The sequence below is a fragment of the Anomaloglossus baeobatrachus genome, chromosome 4, assembly GCF_048569485.1.
Source record: "Anomaloglossus baeobatrachus isolate aAnoBae1 chromosome 4, aAnoBae1.hap1, whole genome shotgun sequence".
Lineage (NCBI taxonomy): Eukaryota > Metazoa > Chordata > Amphibia > Anura > Aromobatidae > Anomaloglossus > Anomaloglossus baeobatrachus.
In genome coordinates, this window is record NC_134356.1 from 445,800,015 (window position 1) to 445,817,778 (window position 17,764).

The following is a 17,764-nucleotide window of genomic DNA, read 5'->3' on the forward strand; positions in this document are numbered from 1 at the left end:
ACCAAAATCCTTGTTGCCTTCCTCCAGGGGCTGATGTTCACACCAGGGGGTGGGCCAGGCGGTTGGCTCCGCCCACCGAGGAGTTCACAACCCTGGAGGCGGGAAGAACCAGGCAGAGAAGTGAGGGAAGTGATAGTGAGAGGAAGCAAGATAGAGTTTGGACAGGAAGAAGAACGGAGTTAAGCTAGAGAAGTGAAGGAGTAAACAGTAAGAGTAGGAACAGTGCAAAAGGACAGTTAAGAAAGCCTGAAGTTGGTCCGGGTGTGTGCCCCGGACAGTGACAGCAAGGTCAGCAGACGGCGGTGATAGTCTGCAGGGGGACTGCTCGGAGGTTGCTGGAAGGATCGCGGACGGGTGGTGACCCGGCGGTCTGGAGCAGTATACGAAGAACAGTCAGCACCAGGGCAGGGGCCTTTCGGATCCCGGCAAGGCTAGGAGTCGCCATAATTTGCCAAATCCGTCAGTGAAGGGGACGTCTGTCTCCTAACAACCAAGTCCCGATTGAAGGCAACAGTCCAACCGCAACAGAGAGACACCGCCACCGCCAGGGCACCAGTTTCTCAGGGCCAGCGTCTGCGGGCAAAGTAGGGCTCCTCCGGCCCATATCCAAGCCGGGGAGCGGGTTACCGGTGGGAACCCATCGCAACCATTATCAACATAGGTGCAGGACAGAGGGACCTTCACCGTCACCTACTGGGGAAAGCAAGTGCAGCCGTCCGTGGGAACCGTCTTTCCAGCCGTGTGTTTTACCGAGAACTGTGTCATCGTCTCAGGCTGAGTGAGTACCACAGTGCCGCAAGGCACAGAGCTGCTCCCGCGTCCCTGCACCCCACCAAGCCCTGCATCACCCACCTCATCACTGGGCCCCGGGACAACCAACCCCCTACCCACGGAGGGGAGGATTAACATCTGGCTGCTCCATACCACCACTCCCGGGATTCCCATACAGAGCAGCGGTGGTGTCAGCAAATCACCACAACCGTGGGTGGCGTCACGGACAATAAACAATCCCCACACCCAAAAACCCCCTTTCACTCACGGGCGAGGAATGCCGCTCGAGTCCCCGGGATCCGGCCCATCGCTCGAGCCACCGAGCAGCAGCAGGCCGCAGCAGCCGCGGCAGCCGGACCCGAGCAGTGGGAGAGCGCGGCGCCCCCCTCCTCCGCCCGCAACATAAACATGCCTCCATTACACCCATCCTCAAAAAGCCCTCCCTTGACCCATCCTCTGTGTCAAACTATTGCCCCATATCCCTTCTCCCCTATGCCTCAAAACTACTGGAACAGCATGTCCATCTTGAACTGTCCTCATACCTCTGATCCTGATCCCTCTTTGACCAGCTACAATCTAGCTTCCGACCGCATCACTCTACTGAAACTGCCCTAACCAAAGTCAGCAATAATCTACTAACCGCCAAAGCCAAGCGACACTACTCTGTCCTCCTCCTCCTGGACCTGTCCTCTGGCTTCGACACAGTAGACCATTCCCTCCTACTACAGATTCTCTCATCTCTGGGCATCACAGACTTGGCCCTATCTTGGATCTCCTCATACCTAACCGACCGAACTTTCAGCGTCTCCCATTCTCACACCACTTCCTCATCTCACCCCCTATCTGTCGGGGTCCCCCAAGGCTCAGTTCTTGGACCCCTGCTGTTCTCCATGTACACCTTCGGCCTGGGACAGCTCATAGAGTCCCACGGCTTTCAGTATCATCTCTATCACAGATCTACCTCTCTGGACCTGACATTACCTCTCTACTAACCAAAATTCCACAATGTCTGTCTGCTATTTCATCCTTCTCTGCGCGATTCCTAAAACCTAACATGGACAAAACAGAGTTCATTGTCTTTCCTCCTCCTCACTCATCTCCTCCAACAAGCCTTTCCATCAAACTTGATGGTTGCTCACTCTCCAAAGTCTCACAAGCTCATTGCCTTGGAATAACCATCGACTCTGCTCTATCCTTCAAGCCACACATCCAAGCCCTCTTAACCTCATGCAGACTACAGCTCAAAAATATCTCCCGGATGCATGCTTTCCTTAACCAAGAATCAGCAAAAACATTAGTGCATGCCCTCATCATCTTCCGCCTCGACTACTACAACCTACTGCTCTCTGGCCTGCCTTCCAACACTCTTGCACCCCTCCAATCTATCCTAAACTCCGTGGCCCGCTTAATCCACCTCTTCCCTCGCTATTCCCCAGCCTCGCCACTCTGCCAATCCCTTCACTGGCTTCCCATCGCCCAATGACTCAAGTTGAAAACATTAACCATGACATATGAAGCCATCCACAACCTGTCTCCTCCCTACATCTGTGACCTAGTCTCCCGGTACCTACCTGCACGCAACTTCAGATCCTCACAAGATCTCCTTCTCTACTCCTCTCTTATCTCCTCTTCCCACAATCGCGTACAAGATTTCTCCCGTGCCTCCCCCATACTCTGAAACGCTCTACTGTAACAGGGTGAAAATGTACATAAGATAAACTTGTATGTTTGTTAATGTGTATATATATATATATATATTATATATATATTTATACTATAACTTAAATGGTCACTAGGTGTCACTAGAGGGGGCAGGCACACTGCTAGACAGTAAGGAGTTACATTAGGTTTCCCTGGTAACGTAGACATAGAGAGACGGTTGAAAAAAATTTCAGTCAGGGTCTGAGGGACTGTGCAAGAGAAAGACGTCTGTCATTTTTCCGTGTTCGGATTTGTAGGATTGCCTGCTTTTTTTCTTCTTTTTATGGACTGCTTACTTGTTTTTTTTTGAGCTCCTACTGCTCCTGACGAGGGGAATTCATCTGAGTGAATTTTTCTCCAGAAACTGTTTGGACAAAATCAACTAAGAGTGAATCAGAAGCAGTCTGAGGGGACGGATGCCATCTTGAGTGAAAGACTTCAGTGAGTAACAATTGACCTGAGACCGATCGATGTATAATAGTCAGTAAGGGACAGATAGATATTTTGCTTCATCACACTGTCTGGGGCAGTGAGGTACCGAATATTGAATAGAGGTACAGGTATAAAGGTACATGTACATATATTTACTTGTTTCTGACTGTATATGGGAATGTGGCCGGGTACCCTGATTGAATTGTAAATATAAGGAGAGGTAGTTGTAAGATTATATCCTTGGAGGGATCACGTGCCATTATCTGTAGTAGTGCACCCGGGTAAGCCCCATTAATAGATAAGGGAGGGATCGGTATAGTGGGGGGGAAATATAGTCCAGTTCATCCCTATAGACCGACACTTGAAGTCCTCCGAGTTGCATAAACTGTCATTGTTTATTCCGGGCTGTTGTGGCCCATACATTGTACGAGAACTGTTTTTTAATAAAGAAAATTGTTATCCCCCATCTTTGTGTCTCTGGATTTTCCATAGTGCCATCGTATCTTAATAGTCATAACAACTGGCATTCAGTCGTTACACTACCTCAGCATATCAGACTCTCCCCTACCTTGGAAAGCTTCAAGAGGAACCTCAAGACCCACCTCTTCCAACAAGCCTGCAACCTACAATAGCACTCAGTCCAGAAGACCACTGCGCAACCAGCTCTGTCCTCACCTATTGTACCATCACCCATTCCCTGTAGACTGTGAGCCCTCGCGGGCAGGGTCCTCTCTCCTCCTATACCAGTATGTTTTGTACTGTTAATGATTGTTGTACGTATACCCTCTTTCACTTGTAAAGCGCCATGGAATAAATGGCGCTATAATAATAATAATAATAATAATAATAATAATAATAATGAGAGCTCTGCATTGTTTATATGGTTAATATGGCACTATGCAGGTATTGAATAGAGTATGGTATGTAACATCTGTTGTTATCTGTGTGCCATAGTTACCATTTATTAGAGCATTCAATAGTGATATCATACATCTATGACTAAAAGCACAATGTGTGTTTGAAACTCATAAAATGTTGCTTGTCCACTGTGGTGGAATACTTTTAATGGATTCTTAATAAAATTTGAAGATTTTACTTCTTGACCCTTTCCTTTCCTGCATTTACCTGTGGGTCAACAGGTGGTTGGCGCATGGATGCCTTGGGAGCATATTGATGTGTGTTTAGTGTTTTATTCCTGGACTTGCTGTCATACAACATCATCAATGTATGGAACTGTATAATACACTATTTGGAACTTACTGGCCCCTGGGCAATAAGTACTAGTATATTACCAATTATAAATGCACTCCAGCTATTGACGTTATGTCCAACTGATCTAGATAGCAAAATGGTGGAATGTACGTTGGTACACAAACTAACACCCACACCTATATTTGAATCCATATTGCTGTCTTGAAACATTTTAAAAATCTTCTGTCTATAAATTCTAGAGGTAATTCTAGCAATCACAGCATCATTTGTGGATAAGAGTCCTTTAGTATGTATATAATAAAGCATAGTGTATTACAGTATAAAATAACATGTCAAATAAAACTTTTTGGTCAAAGTGTGGACAGTTTGTTATAGAGTCAGAAGAATTAAACAAATATAGGCTTAGGAGTCCAGTGGGCGGTCTCACTAAATAACTGACAGCCTTCTACATTCAATGTACATGCAGAGATACAGATAGATGTCAGTCATTGAATAGATCCCCCTGAACTTATAACGAGCAAGTATTACAATGAATAAGATACAACTTTTACTGAATCTTTTCATACAAAATATTAGCTCAATCTGTTCAGTTTCTCCTGATCTATAGCTTGACGACTGCGGTTTGGACAGCATGTTTAACATGACAGGTTCCCTTCAAAGATATACTGGATTTATTCTTTTTATATCTGCCTTCCCAAAAGATATTTAAAAGTAATTAATTACGCAGTGCCAATACTGCCTTGCTTTGTAAGTATAAATTATAACAAACTCTGTTATACTGATGTTTTACTGATGTTTTACTGATGTAAAACATGTCTTAGATAATTAGAAGCTTTCTGTACTGATACTTTTTCCTTCCAAAAACTCTAACACACATTCTCATTAGAAAAGCTTTCTCCCTACTGCGTATACAGCTGTAACCCTGAAATCTTCCTCGCTCAGGGCCATGTCCCTCATTCTCCTCCTTGTGTCCTTCATCTTTTCTACAGCTCTATAATAGAAGCCCCCATGCCCTATGACCGACAGACACCATGTTGCTCTCTCGAAGACTGTTTGTTCTTCCTTCTGCGACTGGACTGCTGAACTACCACTCAGTGGTTAGTGATGGCTCTGCAGTAGCCAGTTACCAAACATCAACAACTCCCATGCCTTATGACCAACTACCTGGTAACTGGAAGAATGGATGGACTGGCTTGTACCACTTCTGGAAGAAGGATGGATTCCACAACATTCATCATCTCATGGTTGAAAATTACCAGCGCTTTGGACCTATATACAGGTATGAGAGATAAATAGACGCTATTGCCATTGCAACAGAAATGTAATAAATGAACATTACAGTTAAAATACCTATAAAGATGTAATATATATATACAATTACAGCAAAAACAATAAAATAAAATAGGGTTCATATATATTTGGTATTTTAATATTTTGTAAAGCTAATTACTAAACAAATATACTGCATAATAAAATATAGCATATTAGTTATGGATATGTTTTATTTTGTTTAAAATGTATGACAAAGACAATAAACTTGTGTTTTAAAGAGAAGTACAATGATATTAAACTTGGTATCGTATATGGAAGGATAGACAGTGAATGACTGCTTATATATAGAAATAAGTGAAAAAGGAGAAAAAAAGAAAGAAAAAGAAACAGGTGAATGTGTTCTGAATAGGGAGGAGGGTGTAAGCTGCAGTTGCTTTGGTGGCAGCTCATCTCCCCAAGAACAAAAGGATTGGACATGTGAAATCCAACTATTGGAACCAGTTCTTCGCTTACATCTGCTGTAGAGATGAACTCAAAAGGCCCCCAAATGCATGATATAAACTGCCAGGTTCAGCTGACATTCTGATGTATATGGCCAACTTAACAACATTAAAGTAGCCAGAAAAGGTGTAAAAATGTATGGCCACAGAATCCGTGCCATTTTTGTCCATAAGCTGTATCTAGTATCACAGTACAGCCCTATTTGTGTGAATACACCAAAAGACACAACCTATGTATATTAATAATGATAGTTCAGGCAAAAAGTAGACCCATGTTTTTAATCTCATGGGGTTTAGCTTAGAGTCAGGAGTAATGGTTGTTGGTCAAATTGCTTGCCCAACAGCTTTTTAAGGGCTGTTTTGTACTTCTAAATTATATCTATTATATCTATTTATATCTAACCAGTCCATAACCACACTGCTGCATAGATACACATAACAGAGAGAACACAGACATTAGAGTTCTGTCCATATACAGTACAGACCAAACGTTCTGACACACCTCATTCAAAGAGTTTTCTTAATTTTCATGACTCTGAAAATTGTAGATTCACATTGAAGGCATCAAAACTATAAATTAAAACATCTGGAATGAAATACTTAACAAAAAAGTGTGAAACAACTGAAAATAAGTCTTATATTCTAGTTCTTCAAAGTAGCCACCTTTTGCTTTGATTACTGCTTTGCTCACTCTTGGCATTCTCTTGATGAGCTTCAAGAAGTAGTCACTGGAAATGGTCTTCCAGAGATGCTTAGCACTTGTTGGCCCTTTTGCCTTCACTCTGCGGTCCAACTCACCCCAAACCATCTCGATTGGGTTCAGGTCTGGTGACTGTGGAGGCCAGGTCATCTGGCGTAGCACCTCATCAATCTTCTTCTTATTAAAATATGAGGGGTGTTTGAGGCCATTGTCCTGTTGAAAAATAAATGATGGTCCAACTAAACGCAATCCGGATGGAGTAGCATGCCGCTGCAAGATGCTGTGGTAGCCATGCTGGTTCAATATGCCTTCAATTTTGAATAAATCCCCAGCAGTGTCACCAGCAAAGCACCCCCACACCATCACACCTCCTCCTCCATGCTTCACGGTTGGAGCCAAGCATGTGGAGTTCATCCGTTCACCTTTTATGCGTCGCACAAAGACACGGTGGTTGGATCCAAAGATCTCAAATTTGGACTCATCAGACCAAAGCACAAATTTCCACTGGTCTAATGTCCATTCCTTGTGTTCTTTAGCTCAAATAAGTCTCTTCTGCTTGTTGCCTGTCCTTAGCAGTGGTTTCCTAGCAGCTATTTTACCATAAAGGCCTTCTGCACAAAGTCTCCTCTTAACAGTTGTTCTAGAGATGTGTCTGCTGCTAGAACTCTTTGCGGCATTGACCTGGTCTGTAATCTGAGCTGCTGTTAACCTGCGATTTCTGAGGCTGGTGACTCTGATAAACTTATCCTCCGCAACAGAGGTGACTCTTGGTCTTCCTTTCCTGGGGCGGTCCTCGTGTGAGCCAGTTTCTTTGTATCGTTTGATGGTTTTTGCCACTGCTCTTGGGGACACTTTCAAAGTTTTCCCAATTTTTCGGACTGACTGACCTTCAGTTCTTAAAGTAATGATGGCTACTCATTTTTCTTTACTTACCTGCTTTTTTTTTTGCCATAATACAAATTCTAATAGTTTATTCAGTAGGACTATCAGCTGTGTATCCACCAGACTTCTGCACAACACAACTGATGGTCCCAACCCTATTTATAAGGCAAGAAATCCCACTTATTAAACCTGACCGGGCACACCTGTGAAATGCAAACCATTTCCAGTGACTACCTCTTGAAGCTCATCAAGAGAATGCCAAGAGTGTGCAGAGCAGTAATCAAAGCAAAAGTTCTTTGAAGAACTAGAATATAAGACATATTTTCAGTTGCTTTACACTTGTTCTTGTTTGTTAAGTATTTCATTCCACATGTGTTAATTCATAGTTTTGATGCCTTCAATGTGAATCTACAATTTCCAGAGTCATGAAAATAAAGAAAACTCTTTGAATGAGAAGGTGTGTCCAAACTTTTGGTCTGTACTGTATGCTACCTGCAAAAAGTTAGCATGAGGGCAATGACTTAAGCGGGCTTTACAAGCTACGATATCATTGCTGATAACGCTAGTTTGCGTACCCACCCCCATCTTTTGTGCGACACGGGCATATTGTTGCCCGTCGCGCACAAAATCGCACACCCCCATCACACAGACTTACCTGCTCTGCGACGTCGTTCTGGCCGGCGATCTGCCTCCTTTCTAAGGGGGTCGTGCGGCGTAACAGCGACGTCACACCGTAGGCGTCCAATAGACGCGGAGGGGCGGAGATGAGCGGGACGTACACATCCCGCCCACCTTCTTCCTTATGCATAGCCATTGGACCCAGGTAAGGAGAAGTTCCTCGCTCCTGCCGTGTCACACACAGCGATGTGTGCTGCCGCAGGAACGAGGAACATCATTGCTAATGAGCGTTAAACGATTTTTGGTTTTAGGACGACCTCTCCACGGCAAACGATTTTGGCCACTTTTGCGATCGTTTTAGGTTGCACAAAAGTGTCACACGCTGCGATATCGTTAATGACGCCAGATGTGTGTAACTAACGGCATGATCCCGACGACAAAACATTAACAATATCGTAGCGTGTAAAGCCCCCTTTAGTCTCTCTACATCCAACCTAGAATGGCATCACTTCAGACAAGCATTCAATCTGTCATAGACATTTCTACTTTAGTACTTAACGAAAACCTGTCAGCACAATTTTTAATGAAAAGTAAGAAATAGTAGTATTGGTGCTGTAATACTGCTTAACTTGATATCTTTAGTGAAGAAATCCATTTTGTTGTTCTTATCTAATCACCATCTGAAATATTCTACTAATTAGATTTCAGTGCACAGTGGCTGGACTGTCCACTTGGTCTTCTCCTCTGTCTGTGATTTCCCCGCCCTCCACCTACCTCTCGTCTTTAAATGACAGGTCACTGCTTTTTCAGTAACCCGCCTCCTCTGTTTGAAATATCCAACTCAAACAGAGGAGGTTGATGGAGGGGCTGGAGAATCATAGACAGGGAGGAGAAGACCCAGTGCACAGTCTGACGTCTGTGAACCGAAATTTAATTAGCAGAAAATTCTAGTGATTAAAGAACCACAAAGAAGATTTCATCACCAAAGGAATTAATGTAATCAGTATTACAGTGATATTACAGGCATGTCATTACAAAATAGTGTTAACAGGTTCTCTTTAAGCTCTTATCAAAAAATAGTCTTTTCTTCTGAAATCAGCTCCCTAACCACCTGAACCTCTGATTACCTTTAAGATGTTAAGCTCATATGGTTGAGATCCTCTCTCCCAACTATCATTTTCATTTGGCCTTTTATAATGTTTAATGACAGTTAATGTTTGCCTACAGCATCCATGTAACCAGAAATGGCATACAGATGTTAGTCCGTTTTCAGAGAACAAACAATTATCCTATGGATTCGTAATTTAATTATGTCATTAAGAGACATCGGTGAAATTCTATATAATATGACATGCTGCTTACATTCTTGCTTTTTCACACAGGGAGACTCTAGGAACTTATGACAGCGTTTACATTCAGCATCCTGAGGATGCTGCCGCACTATTCCAGGTAGAAGGGATACATCCTGAGCGCCTTCGGGTTCAGCCATGGTATGAGTATCGTGATTATCGTAATAAAAGATATGGAGTACTGCTAAAGTAAGTTTTCCTATTACCTTATGACTATTTCAGCTGCACCACTAGTATATAAGATAGTTGTTAGCACTGTTAGTGAGTTAGTGTACTATTTATGTGGAAGACATTATTAAAATTTGCTCCATTTTTTCTCTACTGACTTGGGCAACCAGTTTGTGGATTATTTCACAGCCGCCCTAAGTCTGGCTAGTAAATTAGATTTAGGGTCATTTATACAAAGCAGGATTTACTAAAACAAAGTAGTAACTTTATTTTTCCATAATAAAATTAAAAGGACCTTACACAATAAAATCTGCCACTCCACAACAATACTTTAGAGTCTTGAACTTGAGAGTATTTATTGACCAGTCTTTACAAGTGTCCGTTGCACTTAATTGAACTGGTCAATGAAATGAGGTTTTGCTGTTGATGAACAAATGTTCATAAGTGATCACAATTAAAACCTTTAAACTGACAAGCAATCAAAGTGATCATTCATAGGGTGATCAGATAATTTACACTGGCATAAGTATGATCGTTATCAACATCACATCACTCTGTGCAAATGGAAGATGTACCACCAACAAAATGATCCTAGATAGGGACAGAATGATTGTATACTCCTCAACATTAAGAAGAAAAAGTCATGGGTTTCTGGAAATCATAGCATTGATAGACATGTTAATATGTAAATGATGCAAAAAATAGAAACAAAACTTCTTAATTTTTTTCAATATTGAGTATGATCGCCACATGCAGGAATACACGTACTTACATTCCTTGGTGGTTATCATTGAGGTTATAATGGTTGTCTAAGGAATGTTCTGCCAGGTTGAATGCACTCAGGTAGGTAAATCATCAAGATACGCTGCTGTCAGCACCCAGATGTGCGTGATAGCGGGTGTCCCAGATGTACTCTATGGGAGACAAGTCCACAGATGCTCCAGAGCATGGTAGCACATTTAGGCTATGCAGGCTGCTTAAAATAGTATGAGAAATATGCAGTCTGGTTTTGTGTTGAAAACACGTTTCCAGTGATATTTTGGAGAAATTACTATGCAATTGCTTCTACGACCAAATCAATATAAAGCCAAACTGTTAGTGTACCTGGAATGAACCCACATTGAATCCAGATGCCATACAGTATGCAACCCACACTATAATCAAAGTAGTAGGACCAGTGTGATGCTCCCTCATGAAGGCATTGTCTATTTGGTCTCCAAATCAATCATTGTCGCTAAAAGAAAAACATGACTCTTCACTGAAGAAGGCATTGATTGCAGCCTCCATTGATGTCTTGCCCTGTACCATGATAGGCTTTGAGAGCAGTGGTGTGAGGTCAATGCTTCACTTGCAGCTGGACATCTAGATCGTAGTCCAATATCTTGCATATGTTTTCTGATGGTTTATATAGACACTAACCAAAACTGAAATAAAGCTATGTCAATAAGTAAACACACGGGGGTTACACTACATAGTAACATAGTAACATAGTAACGTGAGCGTGTGAGGTTCTGCTGCAAAGTGTGGGGATTGCAGCTAAGTGCATAGTTTAAACACAATTTCATAGTGGTGAAAACTGTAATTGTTTAATTTCATTAGGGAATTGTGTGTCTGTTTGTCTGTGGTACTGTGAAAAAGCAAAAAAAAAAAAAGTTTTTCTTGTGATTTAATTAGTAGTATTAGCCACACCTGTTTCTAGAAGCTTCTGTGAGCTTCTGGTATTTCTTGTGGAACTATATAAATCAGCCAGAACAAGCGAGGTTGCTGAGTGTGAGAGGTTCTGCAGCAAACTGCAAGGATTGTAGCTAAGTGCATAGTTTAAACACAATCTCATAGTGGTGATAACTGTAATTGTTTAATTTCATTAGGGAATTGTGTGTCTGTATGTCTGTGGTACTGTGAAAAAGCAAAAAAAAAAAAGTTTGTCTTGTGATTTAATTAGTAGTATTACCCACACCTGTTGCTAGAAGCTTCTAGGAGCTTCTGGTATTTCTTGTGGAACTGTATAAACCAGCCAGAACAAGCGAGGTTGCTGAGCATGCGAGATTATGCAGCAAAGAGCGGGGATTGCAGCTAAGTGCATAGTTTAAACACAATCTCATAGTTTGACACAAGAACATAGTTTGAACTTATCCTTTTACGTTTCCCATTGTTTTTTTTTCTTTGTTTTTCTACTTTACGGTTTATCCTCATTTAATAGGTGCTCCATGGACAATGCTACCAGGTGTGTATCTTGTCAGATGTATGCATGCCTTGAGCAGCCATTCAAGGGTGAATATGTCTGCACTCAATGCAAGCATGTTGCATATTTGGAAGCCAAGGTATCTGATATAAATAAGCAGCTTGCAACACTCAGGGGCATTGCAAACCTGGAGAGGAGTTTAGAGCTCACTGAGCTTTCTCTGGCTGGGGCCAGTGATATGGAGGAGGGTGGAGGTGGGGAAGATCAGGACCCAGAGGTAGGTAGTTGGGTAACAGTTAGAAGAAGAGGTAGGGGGAAAAGTGTCAGGGAGCCTAGTCCTGACCTGGCACAACCTAGTAAATATGCCTGTTTGGCTGATATTAGGAATGAAGGGCCAGGACTAGAGTCACTACAGCAGGACGTTGCTCCTAGCAACCAGGAAAATGACTGCTGTAGGAAGGAGGTGTTAAAAATATACTCTTAAATATATTTTTCTGATAAGACGCATGAAAGATGGACTACAAAATGTGTAAAAAATAAATGTAGTTTATATCTGATAAAAATGATTGCTAAATTATAAAGTTGCAAGTCAGTTACAGAAAAAGAAAAAAATATACTTCATTAGCTTACGTAAATTGTTCAATGAGTCAAATAGAATCATGCTGCAGGCCTGACAGGCATGTCTTGCTTCTTGGATCGGGTGGCCGGACTCTGCAGCCTCGACATGTGTGAAATAACTCTCGGAGCAGGAGTCAGCAGCCACCCCCTCCCACCGTGTGTTATATGACAACTGTCCAAACCATATTGGGTATTTCAGCTGAACGCATGAGATCATTCACTAGCAGTTTGCAAAGAGCCTATATATATATATATATATATATATATATATATATATATATATGTACCATGCTATGTCAGCATCTATCCATATTCAATACAGATACCTTAATATTTATTCCTTATAAGAACTTTATCAATAAGCTATGCCCTCCAACATAAACAGAACTGTGAACATATATAATATGTCCTATTATAAAATGTTTGATAACTAGATGTATTAAGTTTAATGTTTTAACAATTCCCCCTTGAGGCGGGTAAATTATTAATTATTATTATTAATGAAACCCCGAAAATTAATTAATACATCATTAAAATAACAGATCTTTTCCCTTATTTGGCAATAATGGATTAATATCAATAATAATGATGAATAATAATCAATTTGCATTATTCATGTTATATGTTCAACAATATAATAATGTGGATTCATGTTATGGTAGGCCATGACTGATAATCATATAAAATACATAATTATACTTTCCTAAACCTAAAAAGATGCAAAACAAATCCGGTCACCATATGATATCCTCTGGGTTGATGTCTTCTTATCTCCGATGTAATCTGGCATAAACACAGTCTCTTAGAAATAAATCCTTTGATAAAAGATGAATGGTTACCAATTTAATACAGTCCCGTATTGCGTTTATCATCGTTAGATCAAGTTCATAAACTTTATTCTTTATTTGAAAGTCCATAGCCAATATTGATAAACCACAGTTCATGAGTGTAGAAGAATAGTATAGGTCTTTGATGTCTGTGCAGTGTAATTTACATTAGTCACCTTTATCCTCCATGCTGCCTGATGTCATTCCTGGAACAGATGTTGAGACGTTCTTGGTCAGCACGACAGGGGTTAACTTTAACACTTTATTGCTCTCCTTAGTAACTGTAGTGAGGTCTTAATGCACAGACCATGTGTCAGGGTTGTCCATCCTAGCACCATAAGATCACTGTCTTTCTGAGGTCCCCCAGTGGTAAGTGTATTGTATGTAACATAGTCTTATTTGAGACGTTACCTTTTGGACTTTTGGATATCAGTTTTTGCAACTTTTTTTTGTGGAATCCCTCTTGGCTTTAAAAATTACTAAAAGTCTTTTATCTTCTGTATTCTTGATTGAAGACTTCATTCCCTAATCTAGATACCAAATATGGCAATAACTACCACTAATAAATGTCACAGCGTATCATAACTCTAATACTATAATACCTTGTTTTATTATTATCGTAGAAGTATTAATATAATTGATACTTAGAATGATAAAAATAATACTGCATAATGGTATAGACGATAGTATTTCATGCAATAACATTTTTTGTCATTGGTTTAATTACCTTTCCAAACCCATAGGTGGCAATGCGTTAAATGTAACCAAAATGTAATACTCAATATGAAATAATATGTACCTATAACATGAACCATATTATAAATATGAAAGGCAACAATGTGGCTTATTTAGTTAGATCATTTGTAAAATTATAAACCAAAGCAAATAACCTTTTAGAAAAGACTGGATGATTCCATCAAAACACAATATTACTCATTATAAATGATTATTATTGATTAAAATATATATATATATATATATATATATGAAGGTAAACTTAGATGTACCTCGATCTTCCATCTTTATTACTCTAATGTAATTTATTTGATTTGTCTATTATTTATTAAATAACCTACTATATAAGAAACTATGTAACTATAACTAATATTTCATCCTTATTGGGTTAACATACTAATATAAGAATAATACCATACTATGAAGAAAAAGACATGGATCGCACATCCCAAAAATACAATGATCTAAAGCCGCTAGGCAAAAAATTAAATAGAACATGAGGTTCTTTTGTTACCATTCTGATCAGATTGTATTAAGCCCACTGCCACGTCACGGCAAACCTCTTGAGTGGGTCCCAAACCTGACCTTTTTGTGTGGCACCGTGCACTGACCACTGCCGCAGCAACAAAGCGCCAGCAAGGCGGGCGACCTGGTGCCTCACAGCACCCATGCTGCAATGCAAAGCCCCCAAGGCTCCAGGCCGCGCCGCCCCACTGACACCACACCACCACAACAGCAGCCACCACACAGCACCAGCACACAGTGAGAGGAGCTGTGCACTCACCTCCCACTGGCTCCCATATGTGAACTGGGAGCAAAAAGAAGGCTGACCCCTCTTGCAGTCTCCTGCTGATTAAAATCACCTGTGCCAAATGGGGAGAGTGCAGATCCAAGCAAAAAAAAAAGAGGGGGATAGACTGATTTAAATACCATACTATGAAGAAAAAGACATGGATCGCACATCCCAAAAATACAATGATCTAAAGCCGCTAGGCAAAAAATTAAATAGAACATGAGGTTCTTTTGTTACCATTCTGATCAGATTGTATTAAGCCCACTGCCACGTCACGGCAAACCTCTTGAGTGGGTCCCTAACCTGACCTTTTTGTGCGGCACCGTGCACTGACCACCGCCGCAGCAACAAAGCGCCAGCAAGGCGGGCGACCTGGTGCCTCACAGCACCCATGCTGCAAGGCAAAGCCCCCAAGGCTCCAGGCCGCGCCGCCCCACTGACACCACACCACCACAACAGCAGCCACCACACAGCACCAGCACACAGTGAGAGGAGCTGTGCACTCACCTCCCACTGGCTCCCATAAGTGAACTGGGAGCAAAAAGAAGACCTGGTGCCTTGCAGCATGGGTGCTGTGAGGCACCAGGTCGCCCGCCCTGCTGGCGCTTTGTCGCTGCGGCGGTGGTCAGTGCACGGTGCCGCACAAAAAGGTCAGGTTAGGGACCCACTCAAGAGGTTTGCCGTGACGTGGCAGTGGGCTTAATACAATCTGATCAGAATGGAAACAAAAGAACCTCATGTTCTATTTAATTTTTTGCCTAGTGGCTTTAGATCATTGTATTTTTGGGATGTGCGATCCATGTCTTTTTCTTCATAGTATGGTATTTATATCAGTCTATCCCCCTCTTTTTTTGCTTGGATCTGCACTCTCCCCATTTGGCACAGGTGATTTTAATCAGCAGGAGACTGCAAGAGGGGTCAGCCTTCTTTTTGCTCCCAGTTCACATATGGGAGCCAGTGGGAGGTGAGTGCACAGCTCCTCTCACTGTGTGCTGGTGCTGTGTGGTGGCTGCTGTTGTGGTGGTGTGGTGTCGGTGGGGTGGTGCGGCCTGGAGCCTTGGGGGCTTTGCCTTGCAGCATGGGTGCTGTGAGGCACCAGGTCGCCCGCCCTGCTGACGCTTTGTCGCTGCGGCGGTGGTCAGTGCACGGTGCCGCACAAAAAGGTCAGGTTAGGGACCCACTCAAGAGGTTTGCCGTGACGTGGCAGTGGGCTTAATACAATCTGATCAGAATGGAAACAAAAGAACCTCATGTTCTATTTAATTTTTTGCCTAGCGGCTTTAGATCATTGTATTTTTGGGATGTGCGATCCATGTCTTTTTCTTCATAGTATGGTATTTATATCAGTTTATCCCCCTCTTTTTTTGCTTGGATCTGCACTCTCCCCATTTGGCACAGGTGATTTTAATCAGCAGGAGACTGCAAGAGGGGTCAGCCTTCTTTTTGCTCCCAGTTCACATATGGGAGCCAGTGGGAGGTGAGTGCACAGCTCCTCTCACTGTGTGCTGGTGCTGTGTGGTGGCTGCTGTTGTGGTGGTGTGGTGTCGGTGGGGTGGTGCGGCCTTGAGCCTTGGGGGTTTTGCCTTGCAGCATGGGTGCTGTGAGGCACCAGGTCGCCCGCCCTGCTGGCGCTTTGTCGCTGCGGCGGTGGTCAGTGCACGGTGCCGCACAAAAAGGTCAGGTTAGGGACCCACTCAAGAGGTTTGCCGTGATGTGGCAGTGGGCTTAATACAATCTGATCAGAATGGAAACAAAAGAACCTCATGTTCTATTTAATTTTTTGCCTAGCGGCTTTAGATCATTGTATTTTTGGGATGTGCGATCCATGTCTTTTTCTTCATAGTATGGTATAAATAAAAGAATAATGTATTGTTAAGAAATAAATAATTGAATACATTGATGAATGAAGTGTTCCTTCCTTCCAAAAATTGGAACTTTCCCTTTTAATATGATTCATATTTAATAAAGTAATATTCTTATTTGAGATATTACTTAACTACATATTGAAGTGTTTTCTCAATTGAGATATTTAAAATTTGAAGGAAAAAATAAAATTGTAGAATTAAAATTTTGAATATTGAATAAAAATAATCAAAAATAAAAAATAGGAATAAAAGGAAAAATGAAAATGGAATAAAAATAAAAATTGGAATAAAAATAAGGCCTTCTATGTATATGACACTTATGTCCTTAATAACACACAACCTTAATATTACCAATATCTTGTATGATTTCCATACCTGTCATATCATTTACCTTATAAAAATAATCAAGTCATGTAACCTTGCTGATAATACTCTTCCTTAGTATATAAATGCATTGTGATTACCATACTTCAAATATATATTTTTTTATTCCCAATTTTTTTCCTTTGTACCTGATTAATATTACCGTAATTATTAAAGTATTATGTAGACACATATATTAATCAAATATAAAAATATGTAATTAAAACCCAACCTCTTCCTTTTAATATCATGAAATATGATGTTTAGTGATGAGCGAGTACCAAAAAGCTCGGGTGCTCGAGGCTCGGGCCGAGCATCCCAAGATGCTCGTGTACTCGGCCCGAGCACCGAGCCCAATGTTATCCTATGGGAGACCCGAGTATTTTTCTGAAATGACCCCCGGCAGCATGTAGAAACCCTAAAAATGTCACAAAAGTCTCAGAAGAGTGCTCAAATGACATGGCAACAGCATGGGGAAGACCCCTTGAAGCATTTATCACTCAAAAGTCACAGCTGTGAACAATTTTGTCCGAGTTTTATGCCATTTTTACGGACTCACCAGAAAACCTTCCAAAATGACACCAAAATGAATTTTCATGGCGGAAATGTTAAGGGCACATACCCAATAGTGAGATAGAGCTGGTGTATGTTACTTTTTGAGATTATTACATGAAAGATTTTACGTAAAAACATTGTGTGGCACTCCAATGTCCAAAACGCACGTTTTGTGCTTTTTACTAGCGATGTCGGTCATTTTTTTTTTCATTCTATCTCCC

The 17,764-nt window shown here is 41.5% G+C and overlaps 1 protein-coding gene across 1 annotated transcript in view; it reads left to right on the forward strand.

Moving 5' to 3' along the window:
- The first annotated feature begins 5,147 nt into the window (after positions 1 to 5,147).
- CYP11A1 (cytochrome P450 family 11 subfamily A member 1) overlaps positions 5,148 to 17,764 on the forward strand; it is a 90,409-nt gene continuing 77,792 nt past the window's right edge. The window contains exons 1-2 of the mRNA XM_075342671.1: positions 5,148 to 5,395; positions 9,471 to 9,626. Of these exons, the coding sequence (XP_075198786.1) occupies positions 5,148 to 5,395; positions 9,471 to 9,626 (404 nt within the window). The remainder of the gene's footprint in view (positions 5,396 to 9,470; positions 9,627 to 17,764) is intronic.